At 39.6% G+C, this 14,985-nt stretch overlaps 1 protein-coding gene across 1 annotated transcript in view; it reads left to right on the forward strand.

Annotated features, from left to right (window-relative positions):
• The window catches only part of LOC127581567 (glutamate receptor ionotropic, kainate 3-like), a 429,084-nt gene extending 415,547 nt beyond the window's left edge, over positions 1-13,537 (forward strand). Inside the window, 5 exon segments of the mRNA XM_052036033.1 lie at positions 7,918-8,029; positions 8,032-8,111; positions 8,113-8,143; positions 8,811-9,061; positions 13,343-13,537. Coding sequence (XP_051891993.1) covers positions 7,918-8,029; positions 8,032-8,111; positions 8,113-8,143; positions 8,811-9,061; positions 13,343-13,537 — 669 coding nt within the window.
• The last annotated feature ends 1,448 nt before the right edge of the window (positions 13,538-14,985 follow it).

Genomic DNA, 14,985 nt, shown 5'->3' on the forward strand with positions numbered 1-14,985 from the left:
TGGAATCTAGATGAAAAAACACGATGATGCTGGAGGGAACTCAGCAGGCCAGGCAGCATCCGTGGAGAAAAGCAGGTAGTCAACGTATCTTCAGGACTGAAGATAGGAAAAGGGGAAGCCCAATATAGAGGAGGGAAAAGCAGAGCAGTGATAGATGGATAAAAGAGGGGAGGCGGGGTGGGCACAAGGTAGTGATAGGTAGATGCAGGTAAGAGATATATCTCCTCCCCTCCTATATATGGGGCTTCCCCTTTTCCTTTCTTCAGTCCTGAAGAAGGGTCCTGATCCGAAACGCTGGACCGCCTGCTTTCCTCCAGCATCATCGTATTTTTCAATGTCTTGGGAATTTGAAATGAGAAATCCAAAAGGGGGGTGATCATGTTGAAAAGACACAGGATGGTAAATAGCAGTGATTATGAGAAGAAGGGGTCTGGGATTTGGAAGGAAGAATAGATAGTGATAGGCTCTTCCACAAAATACTTTGAACTACTGACCACTGGCTCTGTAGCATTGAGCCTATGATTGGCAGCACCACTGATCCAAATGATTGACTGCAACCTGTGCATATGATTGAGCCTCCCCCACTCCCCACGTTCCCCCAAACATTCCTCCCCCACCTTCCTCAACCTGTTAATATAATCTGTATTTGTGTGCCAACTTCTCCCACAAGAGACAGGAAGGGGTTATTAAATGTGTTGCAATAATTTTTATGGTATGACAGCTATTGTTGAATAGCTGGAAGTGTTTGTGAGCTGCATGAGTGTTGGAGGAGGAGCAAATTGTAATAGTGCAGTTACTGATAGATGAAATTTGTTTGCTGTTTACACAAATCTTCACAGCACATTCCTGATAGAAGCTTATAAAATTACATGAGGCATAGATAGGGTAGACAGTCAAAATCTTCTTCCCATGTTAGAAAGGTCAAATACTAGAGGATATGCACTTAAGGTGAGAGAGGGAAGGTTTAAAAGGGGATGTACGAGGAAGGTTTTTTACACAGAGTGGTAGGTGCCTGGAACAGGCTGCCAGGGGTAGTGGTGGAAGCAGATAAGATAGTGGTGTTTAAGAGCTTTTCGATGGACACATGAATATGGAGGGATATGGATCATGTGCAGGCAGAAGAGGTTTTAGTTTAATTTGGCATCGTGTTCAGCACAGGCATGGTGGGCTGAATGGCCTGTTTCCTGTGCTGTACTCTCCTATGCACATGTGAAGTAATTAAAACTTCTTGTCACACTAGAGCCAGACATTGGTTACGACGGCAACATCTCCCACTGCTGCCAGGTTTTGGTCATTAGCAGCTCAGTGGACCCCCTGAGTATCCTTCCCCACATCTCCCACTGGGAACTGTCTCAATGAACAGGGTGCTCTCTGTGTAGCGTGGTGCTGTGAGTGCTCCCATGCTTACACCATGATTTTAAATTCAGTGCTCACTTCCAGAGGTGCAGGGGTGATGTTAATTAGCAGAATTTAATTCAGCTGGTGCGTGCAACGACTGATAGTACTCACACTAGACATGCACCAGTGGAGCATCCATCATGATTGGTGTCTCCCTGCATGAAGTATGCCAGTTCAGAAAACACCAACCAACAGCACCAGGCAATCAGTGGCAGGGATCACCATTTTAGCTGCATTTGATTTACATTCTTTCATCTTATGAAAAATTCAGCAAAATCTCTCATTTAACAAGTTGCATTAGATGCAGCTTTTAATATAAAAATATACATCCCAGGGTTTTCACAGAGCGAGGGAAAAAAATCTTCCTTTTGACTTCTATCTTGACTCAATATTTAACTGACCAAGTCAGCCAGAAAGAATTTTTCCAGTCCTTTACAATGTCACAAGGAGAGTGCTACTTCGAGGGTTGGGAGCACAAAAACACCGATGCCATAGCTTGGTCACTACAACTTAAATAAAAGCTCGAGAGTTTTACAAAATTGTATTTGTGTTATCAGACACTAGGCTACATTTTTTCCCTTTGAAATTTGAGACCTACAGTTTCTAAAACCGATGGGAATCAGATCCAATTTTAGACATGACAGAAGGTCAGCAGATCTTAAAAATAAACTCTGTTGCTGAAAAATTCTAGTATGGTGTAATGGGTGGGCTGAATGGCCCAGGAGCTGAGCTCTATCCACTGTTTCAGACTTTGGCACCTGTTGCAAAACTGTAATATCAGTATCAATCTCAAAGTGAGTCTCCTTATGGACCCAGTGTAAAATTGGGCTAATATTTCATTCTTCAGCAGCTAAATTTGATTACCTCCACTGAACCCTAAACAAAAACCCCTGAATCATACTGTAATTATTCAGAGCTACTAGCATCAAAGTAAAAAGTGAAAGCTCTTATGCTTGGTTACATCAGCTTGCCTCTTCATTTCAAATGAGTTTTCAACACATTTTTTAAAACTGATTCCTTGCAAAGTCACTATCAAAGAAACCCACCTTTACCTTATGAAATCTGCAGATTCTACTATTACTCTTATTGTCGACCTAATCCAGAAACATTTGTTTCCAGATTCCCTGATGAGGACAGGGCTAGGTTATTGTACAATAGCACAAGGAGCTCAGCATTCTTACCACTGCCATCTTAGTTGAGACTGGATCTATTTTTGTTGTGGAAATGTTTGCTGAAATATGGAGCTAAGTTGAAGATACAAAGAACTCATATGGACTCAAAAACATTAACCACACTGAGGTGCTTAGTTTCCATTTTAAACTGAGGAAGCCTGTGGTTAATTCCCAGCCAGCATCGGTTTGCAGCTTAGAGCTGCTCATAGTGCAGCGCTAATTGGAAAGCTAGTTTATAGCTGCAATGAGCAAGCCATTGACTTGCCCCTGACCTACTCTAGTTCCAGTTCTGCAACGTCCCCGGAGTTCTTGCCCCCGAGCTTAGCTCAGAATATATCTTTCTGTCTTGTTTCCTTTCACTCTTGGCCCTGATCTCATTTTCTTCAATGAAAAAGATTACTAAAAACTTATTATCCCCAATTGTGATTCTTCTGGAAGAAAGACAGTAAGGACACCAGTAGAGAGTGACAATGTGGTTGCTTAACATCCTGTTGATAAAATACTTGCATGTATAAAATCATTGATTTAAACTGCATAGAAAAAAGGCAATGCAGCCTCTCAGTTATGTGCCACTTATATGAAAGTGCTGTCCTGTTATTCTTTTCGTGAAGCCCTGCATTTTCCCTTTTCAAGTATTTATCCAATTTTCTTTGGGACATTGTTATTGAATCTGCTTCCACATTTATTCCAGGCCATGCATTTCAGATCATTTGTTGTGTTTTTCATTAACATTTTAAGGTTAAATGATACAGATCAAAACATACCATGTTTTATTTCTTAGAGGTTTAATCTGACGATAACATTGATTTATTAAAGTGTTAGTATGTCTGTCTGCCTTCTTTTCTAACACAGCCACTGATCAGCAAGATCATGCTAGTATCTGGAGCAAATTCATCATACAAGTTATTAAAACACCCTTTACAATTAAATTCTTGGAGGGCTGATGGATTAACATGAAGAAAAAAAAATTTTTGTTATCTGTTAATCATAATTGGCATAAATAGTGTACACAGTGGGACTACGATGACCAATTTATTCTGCTTCAAGATGTCTGTAATTCCACTGTGATTTGACACTCATGAATTATCAATAGTTGTTCATCCTTTCAGTACAGGGACTATTTCCATGTCACCTCAAATTGTCTATTTGTGGAAACACGATTCAGTTTTTAAAATGACATCCACTGTTATAGAAAGCAAAGTCTGGTTTAAATATTTACATCCTTCAATTGGAAGGGTTGAACCAAAAGAATGATGCATCGTCAAATGCAGGCAGTGTGATTATGCCATTCTGGTTTGTGTGTTTGGGATTGCATTGTGAATCCACAATGAATTTGGGTCTGTGTTTATCAACTATCATTTAGCAAAGGAAGTGTGCTTTTAAATTCAACTATTCTTCAAAGCGGGGATAAATAGAAACATTCAAGAACTAAATACAGCAGATATCTGTAATCTAAAAAAAAACAGAAAATGGAGTACTTACTCATCAGTTTAGGCAGTGTAATGGAGAGAGAGAGAGAGAGTTAACATTTCAGGCTGATGACCTTTTTCTTTGATTTGTTTCACCAAAAAGACAATAAATATATTGGATTTGAAATCTCATTGATCAATATTACTTTGAAATACCATAGTTCACTGTTTGAACAAAGCCATAAATTAAAATGGTTTGGTTCATGCTTCTGATGAAACACCAACAAAGGGAATTTCCTATCAACAAATGACCACACGTTATGATTTCCACAATGTGATGAATAAATCTTGAAAACACTGCAGATGGTAGAAATCTGAAACAAAAGCAGAAAATGCTAGAAGCACTCAGCAGGTCAGGCAGTATCTGAAGATCCTTTACCAAAATAATGAAGAAGAGAAAAAACATTAATCTTAAGTTGTAGCAAAGTTGGGGAGAAAGATGGGTAGAACAAACAGAATGCCTATGATAGGGTGAGGCCAGGGTTGCAGTGAGGATCAGTTGTAAATGGGGCAGTTAGAGGGGACACTTCCATGCAGCAAATAACAGGTTGGGGTGTGCTAACAGAGAGGGAGGAAACATCTGAGCCAATATCACAGATGGATGACTTTGCAACAAAGATGGCCAGTTCTAAAACAGTCAAAGAAAGCAAGTTGTTGAAAGTTGGAAGATTCAATATTGAGTCTAGAAGACATAACAAATGATTGTCTTTCCTCTAAGTATTCAGGTAGAAATTTATAATCAGAGCTCAAATTGCAATACCTGGTTATTGTTCAGGAATCATTAACATTTGTTCACATTTCCCTAATCTTTTGTTAACCAGGTTTAGTAGAGAATGTTTTTTCATTCTGGCCTTTTTCATGTTGGACCTTGACTTTGAAGGTGATACTGTGTTTACATCCATTGAAGAATTAAAACTGTGATGTCTTTATTCCATGTTTGTCATATCTTAACAATTGGAAATCAAGACCAAAATATGGCAAATAGAAGTTTCATTTTTGAAATATAAATGGATGAATTACTAAACTACCCCATTTTAACTCTAAATCTGTCACTATATTTCTAGCATCAGTAAATCATAGAGGCAAGGCTGTGTGACTTGACAGAATGGGAGGAACTGGGTGCAGCAGGAGAAGGAAGGTTAAGAAAGCAGCTTTACAAAGGAGCCTTGCAAACCTCAGATCCAGATACTGTGTTCATTTTCTTTGAAGTGATTTCTCTCCTTTTTTTCACCCAACTGCTTGACCTGGAAAAGAAATTATTCTGTATTGTACAAAGAAAAGAACATATTTCTCAAAGTTCTGATATAAGGCACTATAAAGTAGTATTTTATTATTGTTGGAGAAATAGCTGGAAAACAAATGCAATCTGTTGTGAACTACCGGTAGTATACTTTATAGAAAACAGTAGGATGTAGGAACAAAAGTCAACCGTACAACGACTTGGAGGATTGTGATTTCCTTTTCTAACTCAATAAGTTGAAAGGCTGAGGAAATGTTGCTGTGTTAGATGCAGGCCACTACTTCCCAACTATGTATCTGTTGTCCACGTTGTTGACCTGAGTAATCTTTCTTGCCAATTTTCCATCATAAATTGTAAAACAGCACTGAGTAAAATGCATTGATATTTTCTTAAACTCTTTTCACTCCCAGTAAGGAAAGGTAAAGGTTCATTAGTTGCCAGGATAATTTTTTTTGTCAGTTCTAAGATTGAGATGATTTTATGTAGATTGTGGCTATCATATAGTTGGTGTGAAGCTCAGCTGAGGCTGAAGACTGTTTCCACAAAATTGCAACATTACAGTAGCCTAGAGTGAAAAGAATTGCAAGGTTAGCGACTATAATTTAAGATTATATGATGCTTGCTCCATAGTTGTACAGGAAAGCCATGCTAGGGTAAAACAATACCAACACGGCTTTCTGAATGGGGGAAATAAATTAGGTGTTCAGTTTTTCAATGCCTATAATTTTTTCAAAAGGCTATTTATTCCTCAATATAGAGATTTTATTTTCATAGGGCATTTCTAGTCACAGTAATACGTTAATTTTTTTTGACTAGTTTTAATTACGTTTATTTGAATTTAGGGTGTGACTGTAGCCTCCCTAATCCTGGATGAATAAACCATAATTGGGCATCACATAATCAATCTTGCCCAACATGATATCTGCAATCACAATATTTAATGATTGATCTATCTCACAGTTTTGAAACCAGCTTTGTTTCCTGACTGACTAATGGTCAGAGGTCACAAGATCAGTAGGTGGTTAAAGATTTTGAAATGAGTTTTGTGGTTCTCAGTGGATTCTCCAGTAAATATCTATGATTTGTCTTCACAAGAATGCTCTGGTTGTTAGTTTTTATCTGTAAATCCGTTTGCTTGCTGCCTTGGGGATGTGTAAGTACTGGCAGATAAGTGTTGTTAGTTGCTGCATTTGCCATGTTAGGGATGAGAATCGAGCACGAGTTTCTTCCTGTACTATACCTACTGCGGCACATTTCTACAACACAGCCTCATTATAAGACTGACTGAGAGAGCCATGCCTACAAGTACCTAAAGAGTTTATTTCCAGTATCACTGATTGAGTAACAAGCAATGCATTTTATATGTGTGATATGATTGACAGAATTCTCCCTTCTGTATGGTAATTTATTGAAGTTCTCTGAAGCAGAGGCAGGATCATTTACAGTTTTGGTGCTGTATTTGACCCTGAGAGAAGCTTTCAGATTTCATCTCTGTCCTGTCAAAAGATGACCTACTTCCACCTCCATATGTGACTCTGACTCTCCCTCAGTGCATTCTCATCTATACTGAAACCCTTATTCTAATGCCACCTGAGCTAGTCTTGGTATTGGTTTACTATTGTCACACATACCAAAGATACGGTGAGAAATTTAGTTTTGCAAGCCATCTATATAGATCATTACAAAACATAAATACTTGAAGTAGTACAAGGGAAAAGCAATAACAGGATTCAGTAAAGTGTCACAGTTACAGTTACAGAGAAAGTGCAGTGCAGGTAGACAGTAAGGTGCAAGGACCTTGACAAAGTGGAATGTGAGGTCAAGAGTTCATCTTTAATGTACAAGAGGTACATTCAAGAGTCTTATAACAGTGGGATAGATGCTGTCTTTGAGCCGGGTGGTGTGTGTTTTTAAGCTTTTGTAACTTCTCTGCCCGATGAAGGGGGGACCAAGGAGAGAAGGTCCAAGGTGGAGGGTCTTTGATTATGTTGGCTGCTTTTTCCGAGGCAGCGGGGGGGGGGAAGGGTAGACAGAGTCCATCATCTCCCAGCTTCCTTCTGTATAAAGGTGCTTATCCAAAACTCTGCCTTCCTACATCTTAGCTTGCACTGTCCCATTCATCCATCACTTCAAGACTGCCATCTGACATGTCCCAATTTTAACATGTTCGAACTTATTTTAAATTTCTTCCTGTCTCTGCAACCACCCTCCAGCTACACAAGTCTTCAAGATCACTGTGCTCCTCTACTTCTGGTATTCTCCACATTGATGCTGGAGACCTAGCAACAGGAGAAGCAGGAGAAAATAAAAACACAAATACAAGAAAATAAATAGAATTTATGAAAAAAGTGAGAAAATCGAAAAAGGAAGACATATTTAGATAGTTTGTTTATGATGATTTAACACCTAAATGACTTCCACTCCCTGAGCATTGAAAGGAACGACTTGCTGTAAATGGAGTACAGTTCTTAATCCTAATTCTGTGGCATCTATTGCTGCATTTATGTAGTGCTACTCTGATGTCCAAAGCATCTAGACCTGAGCCCACATCTGTATGTTCCACAGAACTACATCAGAAGAAGATTAAATCATTAAGTACAAAACGCTGACAAAAATCCTTTGTTCATTTTTGCGACAGAGATCAAAGATTTCTACTTTCGAGAAGATGTGGGCTTTCATGAGCAGCAGGCAGCAAACAGCTCTTGTTAAGTCCAACGAGGAAGGAATCCAGCGAGTTCTTGCTGCCAATTATGCCTTCTAATGGAATCTACCACCATTGAATATGTTACCCAGAGGAACTGCAATCTGACCCAGATCGGAGGTCACATTGACATCGAAAGGCTACGGTATCGGAACACCCCTCGGTATGAGACAATCAGTTCTTGAAAAAAAAGTTATCTCAGCAGCTATGTTACCAGCTGATTAAAAAGTTCATTTTATTCAATAATTTTATTTATTGAAAGCCTTTGCTAATTAAAATTCAGTAGATAATGTTTCATGACACATACGATTTGATTTAAAGCAATTTAACAGGTTCGCCAAGCAGATTGTTGTGAATCAAGGTATATTGGCTTTAATGGTTTTCTTTCATCTGCAGGTTGTCCAAATTGAATTCAGTATAATACCACAAGAATATCTCCCCACTGCTGTTGCTTTGCACTATGGTAGTATAATACAACTAGTGCAAAGCCAACTTAAATGGCTCCCAACTGACTAGCTGTCGACAATCTTACAAAACTTTACATGCAACCGCTTCAGTCCTGGCTATCAGCCAAATGTCCCATCAAATCATCATTACCCTTAATATTTAATCCTGCATAACTGAGCAGTTACAGAGCTGGTACAAGCCAACACTGCCACTTTAAAGCAGTTCCAGTCTGCACTGTGTAAGTACAGACTAAATTTAAATTCTCCTAATTGAACATTAACCACAAGGTGGTACTTCAAGATACGAATTGATGAAGTGTGCCTGAACATTGTTATTTTTTAGCTTGTCATTATTCATGTACTTCCTCTTCCTTCACACTGCAGGCTCACCATATAAGGAAAAGATAACTATTGCAGTTCTACAACTTCAGGAGGATGGCAAGCTGCACATGATAAAAGAGAAATGGTGGCGAGGCAATGGCTGCCCTGAGGAAGAAAACAAAGAGGCCAGTGCTCTTGGGATTCAAAACATCGGGGGCATCTTCATTGTGCTGGCAGCTGGGCTGGTGTTGTCAGTGTTTGTGGCAATAGGAGAGTTTATTTATAAACTCCGAAAAACTGCAGAACGTGAACAGGTAAAACAAAAGTAAAACTTAAATGCCCTCACCTATTTACAGCAATGGGAAAAGTATTGATTTTTATTCTTGGTTATAGGTTTTCAAGGTTTCTCTGGAAACAGGACACTTTTGATGTTGTATTTTCCTTTGTGCCTCATGTTTTGCTTGCCCTTGGCAACATAACTGATTTATTAGATTCACAGACAGATATCTGGATCTGGAACTTTCACCCGTGGTTCTGGAGTTTGGAAGAGCATGTGATCTGAAAGTAGCTCAGATCTGCCCATGCTGACACAAAATGTCTAACTGTGTATCTGTGCCAGAGTTGAGGTTTTCTGTTTGAGGCTCCTGTCAGTTTGAATAATGAACGAAAATGGCATCCGCAATAACAACAAAAACGAGGAGAGCGTCACGTTCAGTCTACGCTGATGGAAATCAAAAAGCTGCAGAAGCTGCAAATCTGAAGTGAAGATAGAAAATGCTGAAAATGCTCGGCAGTCCAGGCAGCATCGAGGGAAGGAGAAACAGAGTTAACTTTTCAGGTTGGAGACCTTTCATCAGAACAGTCTTTGACCTGAAACATTAATATTTTTCTTTCCACAGATGCTGCCTGACCTACTGACTGTTTCCAGTATTTTTATTATTATTTCAGTCTAAATTGACTTCTCGATTTCAGTTACAGTGTCGGTAAAGCCGCTGCACACAACTTTGGTGCCCTATGATTAGCAAGGAGAAAACAAGCAAAAGATAATTGGCTGAGGTTCCCACTTCTAATCTTTATCCTGTGATAGATTTGTCAAATTTATAGAAAGTTGGATGAGGGCATGCTCAGATTTAACGTTAATGGCTTACAGCATGAAATAGTCTGCCCCAGACTTGGTGTCAAAACATTACCCACAAGGTTATTGGTGCTTTGGATGAGATGCCAGAACACATAGGATTTATCCTTCAGCAGAAATCAAATAAGCTGGTTGATTTGATATGAAACCTCCTCAGCAGAGGACCCCACTCAGATAGATAATATTTGAAGGAAAATTGGAGAAATGTTGAAATAGTAACATAAGGGTTGGTAAGACAATTGGTCACTGTAAATTGCCCCCACTGTGTAGTTGAGTGGTAGAGATTAGGGGGAGTTGATGGGAATGTGAAAGCATAAAATGAGTGCTGTCTGTGTGGAGTGTACACGTTCTGTCTGTGACTGTATGGGTTTCTCTCAGTTACTTCCACATCTGAAAGATGTGTGGGTTGGTAGGTTAATTACCACTGTGAATTTCCCCTCGTGTGTAGGTGAGCGATAGAGTCAGGAGAGCTGACGGGAACGTTACAGAGACAATTAGTGGGAATGTGATTGCTTTGTGAGCTGGCATTGACTCGACTGGCCAAAATGGCCTCTTTCTATGTCGTATGGCAATATGGTGCAAGATTAGTCTAAATTGGTACTTGATGAATGGTGCAGACATTGTGGTGCTGTTTGACGCTAATACAAGAAGTCTCGGGGAAGGAGCTGAGAACATTTGAGTGTGTAGATCCAACTGAGGAGCCACCACTAACAAACATTAAATGCCCTTTGTCAGTGCTATAGATTTTAACAGGTGATTTGCAGCACGTGGTACAAGGTTTAAAAAATAGAACTGGGACTCGTTGGAGCAAACCATTGCATGTACCCCACGATTCAGACATTTTTTGCACAAGAAACAAATCGAACAAGCAAGATGAAAATTTAAATTCAATAGAAAAAGTAATGTGAACTTGCTGTTATTTTTCCCAACAAGTTCTGGGCCAATATATTTGATAAGTTTAGAAAAAAGGTGAATGTTAGTCATGGTTTGGAACCCAAGATATCCCTTGAGTAATTCTGCATTCTATTGTGACAGAACACTTGCCTATACTTCTGACCCATTGTATATAAAGCTCTTAATTTCAATGCTGCTTATGTCAACTGTATCTAAGTGGAAACTAGGCGTAACAAAGGAAAAAAGAAACTAAGTGTGGTTCCATTGACTATTATTTCAGGAACCTTTCACGAAGCGAAGATAACCTTGCCTATTAACACTAGTTCCTAACCTCCTGTTTACTGAGGCCAAGAAAAGACCAATTCCATCTCCGTAAACACCTGAGTTCAGATTGCCTTCAAACACAGCCTGAGAAATACATGGAGTAAAAGTGTTACCACACCTCAGACATAAAATACAATCTGAAAATAAAAAGGAATTTTTCATCTAAACACAAAAGAACAGCCAGTGCAATGGCTGTGTAAAACGTGTGTAAAAATGTTTGCCCAGATCATCAGACCAACTAATATCAGAGGCTCCATTGATAAAAGACAAAACCAATATTAATTGGCATTTCAAAAAAGAAGCAACCATTAAATAACATGGCATAAGAAAGGGACAGTACTTTCCTGTCATTTGGCCATTTAAATGTTACCTTTTGCATGATGTGCACCATGTATTTTTATCAGTAATTTATTTGTGTATTGTCTAAAGGGAGACAAATTGCGGAAGAGCAAAATACAGAGTGATCCGAGTGTTTGTCCTTGTGAGTGAATCACAAAAGGTTAGCAGGCAGGTACAGCAAGTGGTTAGGAAGGCAAACGGCATATTAATCATTATTGCAAGAGCGTTGAAGTTTCGAAGTAGGGAAATAATTTTACAATTGTACAGCGTACTGGTGAAGCCACACCTGGAGTGCTGTGCACAGATTTGGTCTCCTTATTTAAGGAAGGATGTAGAGTCATACGGTTGTACAGCATGTAAAAAAAGGCCCTTCGGCCCATACAGTATGTCTCCATGCCGACCAAGATGTATATTCAAGCTAATCCCATTTCCCAGCACTTGGCCCATATCCCTCTAAACTTTTGGCATCCATAAATCTGTCCACATACTTCTTAAATGTATCTAATGTATTGCCACAACCACTTCTTCTGGCAACTTTCCATGTACCTGCCACCCACTGTGTAAAAAAAAAGTTGCCCCTCAGGTTCTGATTAAACCTTTCACCTCTAACCTTAAAACTATGTCCTCTAGTTCTCAATTCCTCAACCCTGGAAAAAAGACCACTCACTCTGTCTATGCCCCTTATGACTTAATATATATATATATACCTGCATAAAAGGTAGTCCAAAAGAGATTCACTGGGCAAATTCTTGAGATGAGAGACTTGTCCTTTTACAATCTCTGTTCATCAGAGTTTAGAAGAATGGGGGGTGTCCTTATTGAAATATTTCTGATCCTGAGGGGGTATTAAAGGGTAAATATCGAGATGTGGGGATGCAGTTACAAGATGAAGAGGTGGTCATTTAAAACATAGGTGTGCAGGAATCTCTTCTCACAGAAGTGATTCATCTCTGGAGTTCTCCACCCTGGATGGTTGTGGAGGCTAGATTGTTAGAGGTATTTCAAGAGGAAATAGAAAATTTTGAAAGATCAGGGAATTGAGGTGTATGGAAAATTGGCACAGTAGAGGAGATGAGGCCTGATTGTACTGAATGGTGGGGCAGGACTGAAGGATTGACTGGCCTACCCCTGCTCCTATTCTCTTATGTTTGTATGTTCTCATTTTTCTTGGCAGGTTTTTTATTCTTTCTTGGGACATGGGCGTCACTTGTAGTGTCAGCATATTACCGTCGCTAGCTGTTCTTGAAAAGGTAGATATGAGCCATCATCTTGAATGACTGTGTATATGTGGTGAAGGTATTCCCATGGCACTGCCAGGTAAAGAGTTCCAGGAATTTGACCCAGCAATGTTGAAGGACAGTAATTGATTACCACTTACATATTCTCTTACAAAATAAAAGGAAACCGTTCAACCCATTAAGCCTATGCCAGCTCACAGATCAATCCTGTGCCCCCCCCATTAAATTTCCCTGTAACCTATTCTCCACACATTCCCATCAACTGCCCCCAGATTCTGCCAGCCACCAGCACTAGGGGATAAATTACAGTGGCTAATTTACCTACCTACCCACATGTCTTGGGATGTGGGAGGAAACGAGAATACCTGGAAGAAACTCATGTGGTCACAGTGACAATGGGAAACTCCACACACAAAGGATCAAAGTGTTGAAACAGGTCGCAAGAGATGTGAGACAGCAGCTCTACCAGCTGTCTTACCGTGCTGTAAAAATCCTACGTATTGCTTTTTCTATTTTACTCTCATAACAAGCATGCATATTTCAGAATGAACTATGTATAGTGATTTATTTGTTAAAGATGCTCCATTCATAGCTTTATTCTGGTGAAAAAAATAATACGTACAGTAAAACTCGTATCACCAAATATGTGACTGCTGTTTTCCCAGAGATCCTTGTGCAGCACCATGGTCCAGGAGCTACGGTTATCTCTCACATGCCAGCGGAGGGTGAAACACAAACCTCAGGCACCAGTCATGGTAAAGACCGAGGCAGTAATCAACATGCACACGTTCAATGACCGACGACTGCCCGGCAAGGACAACATGACCTGTAACACTGGGCTAACTCCGGTGTTTCCCTAGGAGACATGTGACCTGTGCTGGGAGCAGAATTGGCACGCTCTAGCACTGGATGAGGAGAAAGGCTGGAGCTTTGTTTCAGAGACAGGGCCTGTCGGACATTGAAAGTGTTTCAAAAATGGCAAAATCACAGAGCATGGACAATGCAATATGCAATGCATGGATAAATAAAAACACATCACAAGGCTGCAGGTAGTGTTTCTGAAACTTGAACCAGGATGAAAGGGGACATCAAAGTCCAAATAGTAAATGCGTGGGAAATTCAGTGCTGACCTATTGGAAGAAAACAAACCAGGAATTGCAACAATGCAATTATACCTTGGTGGAGACCTCCAGCATGGCAAGAACAGCATCCATTCTGTTGGGTATAGGTATTAACTCAGACAGGAGGCATCTGTGGATATTGATTTCAAATGTGCTGCACATAATATGCTCATTCAAGGGTGCAGTTGACCATTTAACTCACAGCATGGAAAGTTGCTGTCATGTCTCGGCAGCTGTTTCTCCTTTACCTGTTACCTCAGTGCTGTGCTTCCTTTTTGCCATTGAGCGAGACTAATAGACAGAGCTGGAAGTGAATGTTGCCTCCAGAGAAACGGGGAGGGAGGGGGAAACAAAAATCAAAATGGAATGGACTAAACAGATATCACAATGACAAGCAGCGTATAAAAAAAAATGTAGTCGTTTTCATATTTTGTGTCCGGTTTTTTATCTAATTGTTTAATTTGTGCTTGATTAACAGAAAGAACACATGGTTGTCTTTTTATCAAACGAAGGTTTTGAAGGGATTTACAGTGTGAACAAAATTTTAATTCAGTAAAAGTTACCAAAGAACTATCTGCTTACTAGAGGTTGTCTGTGGAGTATCTGTTGATTTCTTTTTAAATTGCCTTCAGGCTTGTTTATATATATAGTATATATAAAATCTGTACTTTGAAGTTTCTGACAACTGAACCACAGACAGCTTCTGGTCTTTCGCAGGCATCAATATCTGGTGGCATCCCAATAGGTTGGAGATTGGCCTATGGAAAGTATTGCGTCCTTAGGATAGGGGTGTAACTGAAAAAAACACTTCTCCTGTCTGATGCCACATTGAGCCACTGCAAGCACAGCTTCTGTAGCTAGGTTCTGGCATGATGTCACATAGATCTTAACCACCTCACACATACTTCCATGCTACAACAGCTCAGCAAATATTCATTTAAAAGATGCAGTTGTCTGTATCATTTTATTGCCAGTTATTTATTCTCAGTGTTAAATAGCTAATGCTACACCCCTCATTTTGGTTTTTTTTAAATTTTGGCATTTGTAAATTATACCACTCTTTGAATTCAGTGTTATTAGTCAGAAACACAGAGTGCGCAATCACATATAGCCTCTTCAATCATCTTTGAAGTAATGACAGCGAGAGTGAGCGAGGGGAACATGAGCACTGAGGGTAGAACTTTGAG

Source organism: Pristis pectinata, chromosome 22 (assembly GCF_009764475.1).
Source record: "Pristis pectinata isolate sPriPec2 chromosome 22, sPriPec2.1.pri, whole genome shotgun sequence".
Classification (NCBI taxonomy): Eukaryota; Metazoa; Chordata; class Chondrichthyes; order Rhinopristiformes; family Pristidae; genus Pristis; species Pristis pectinata.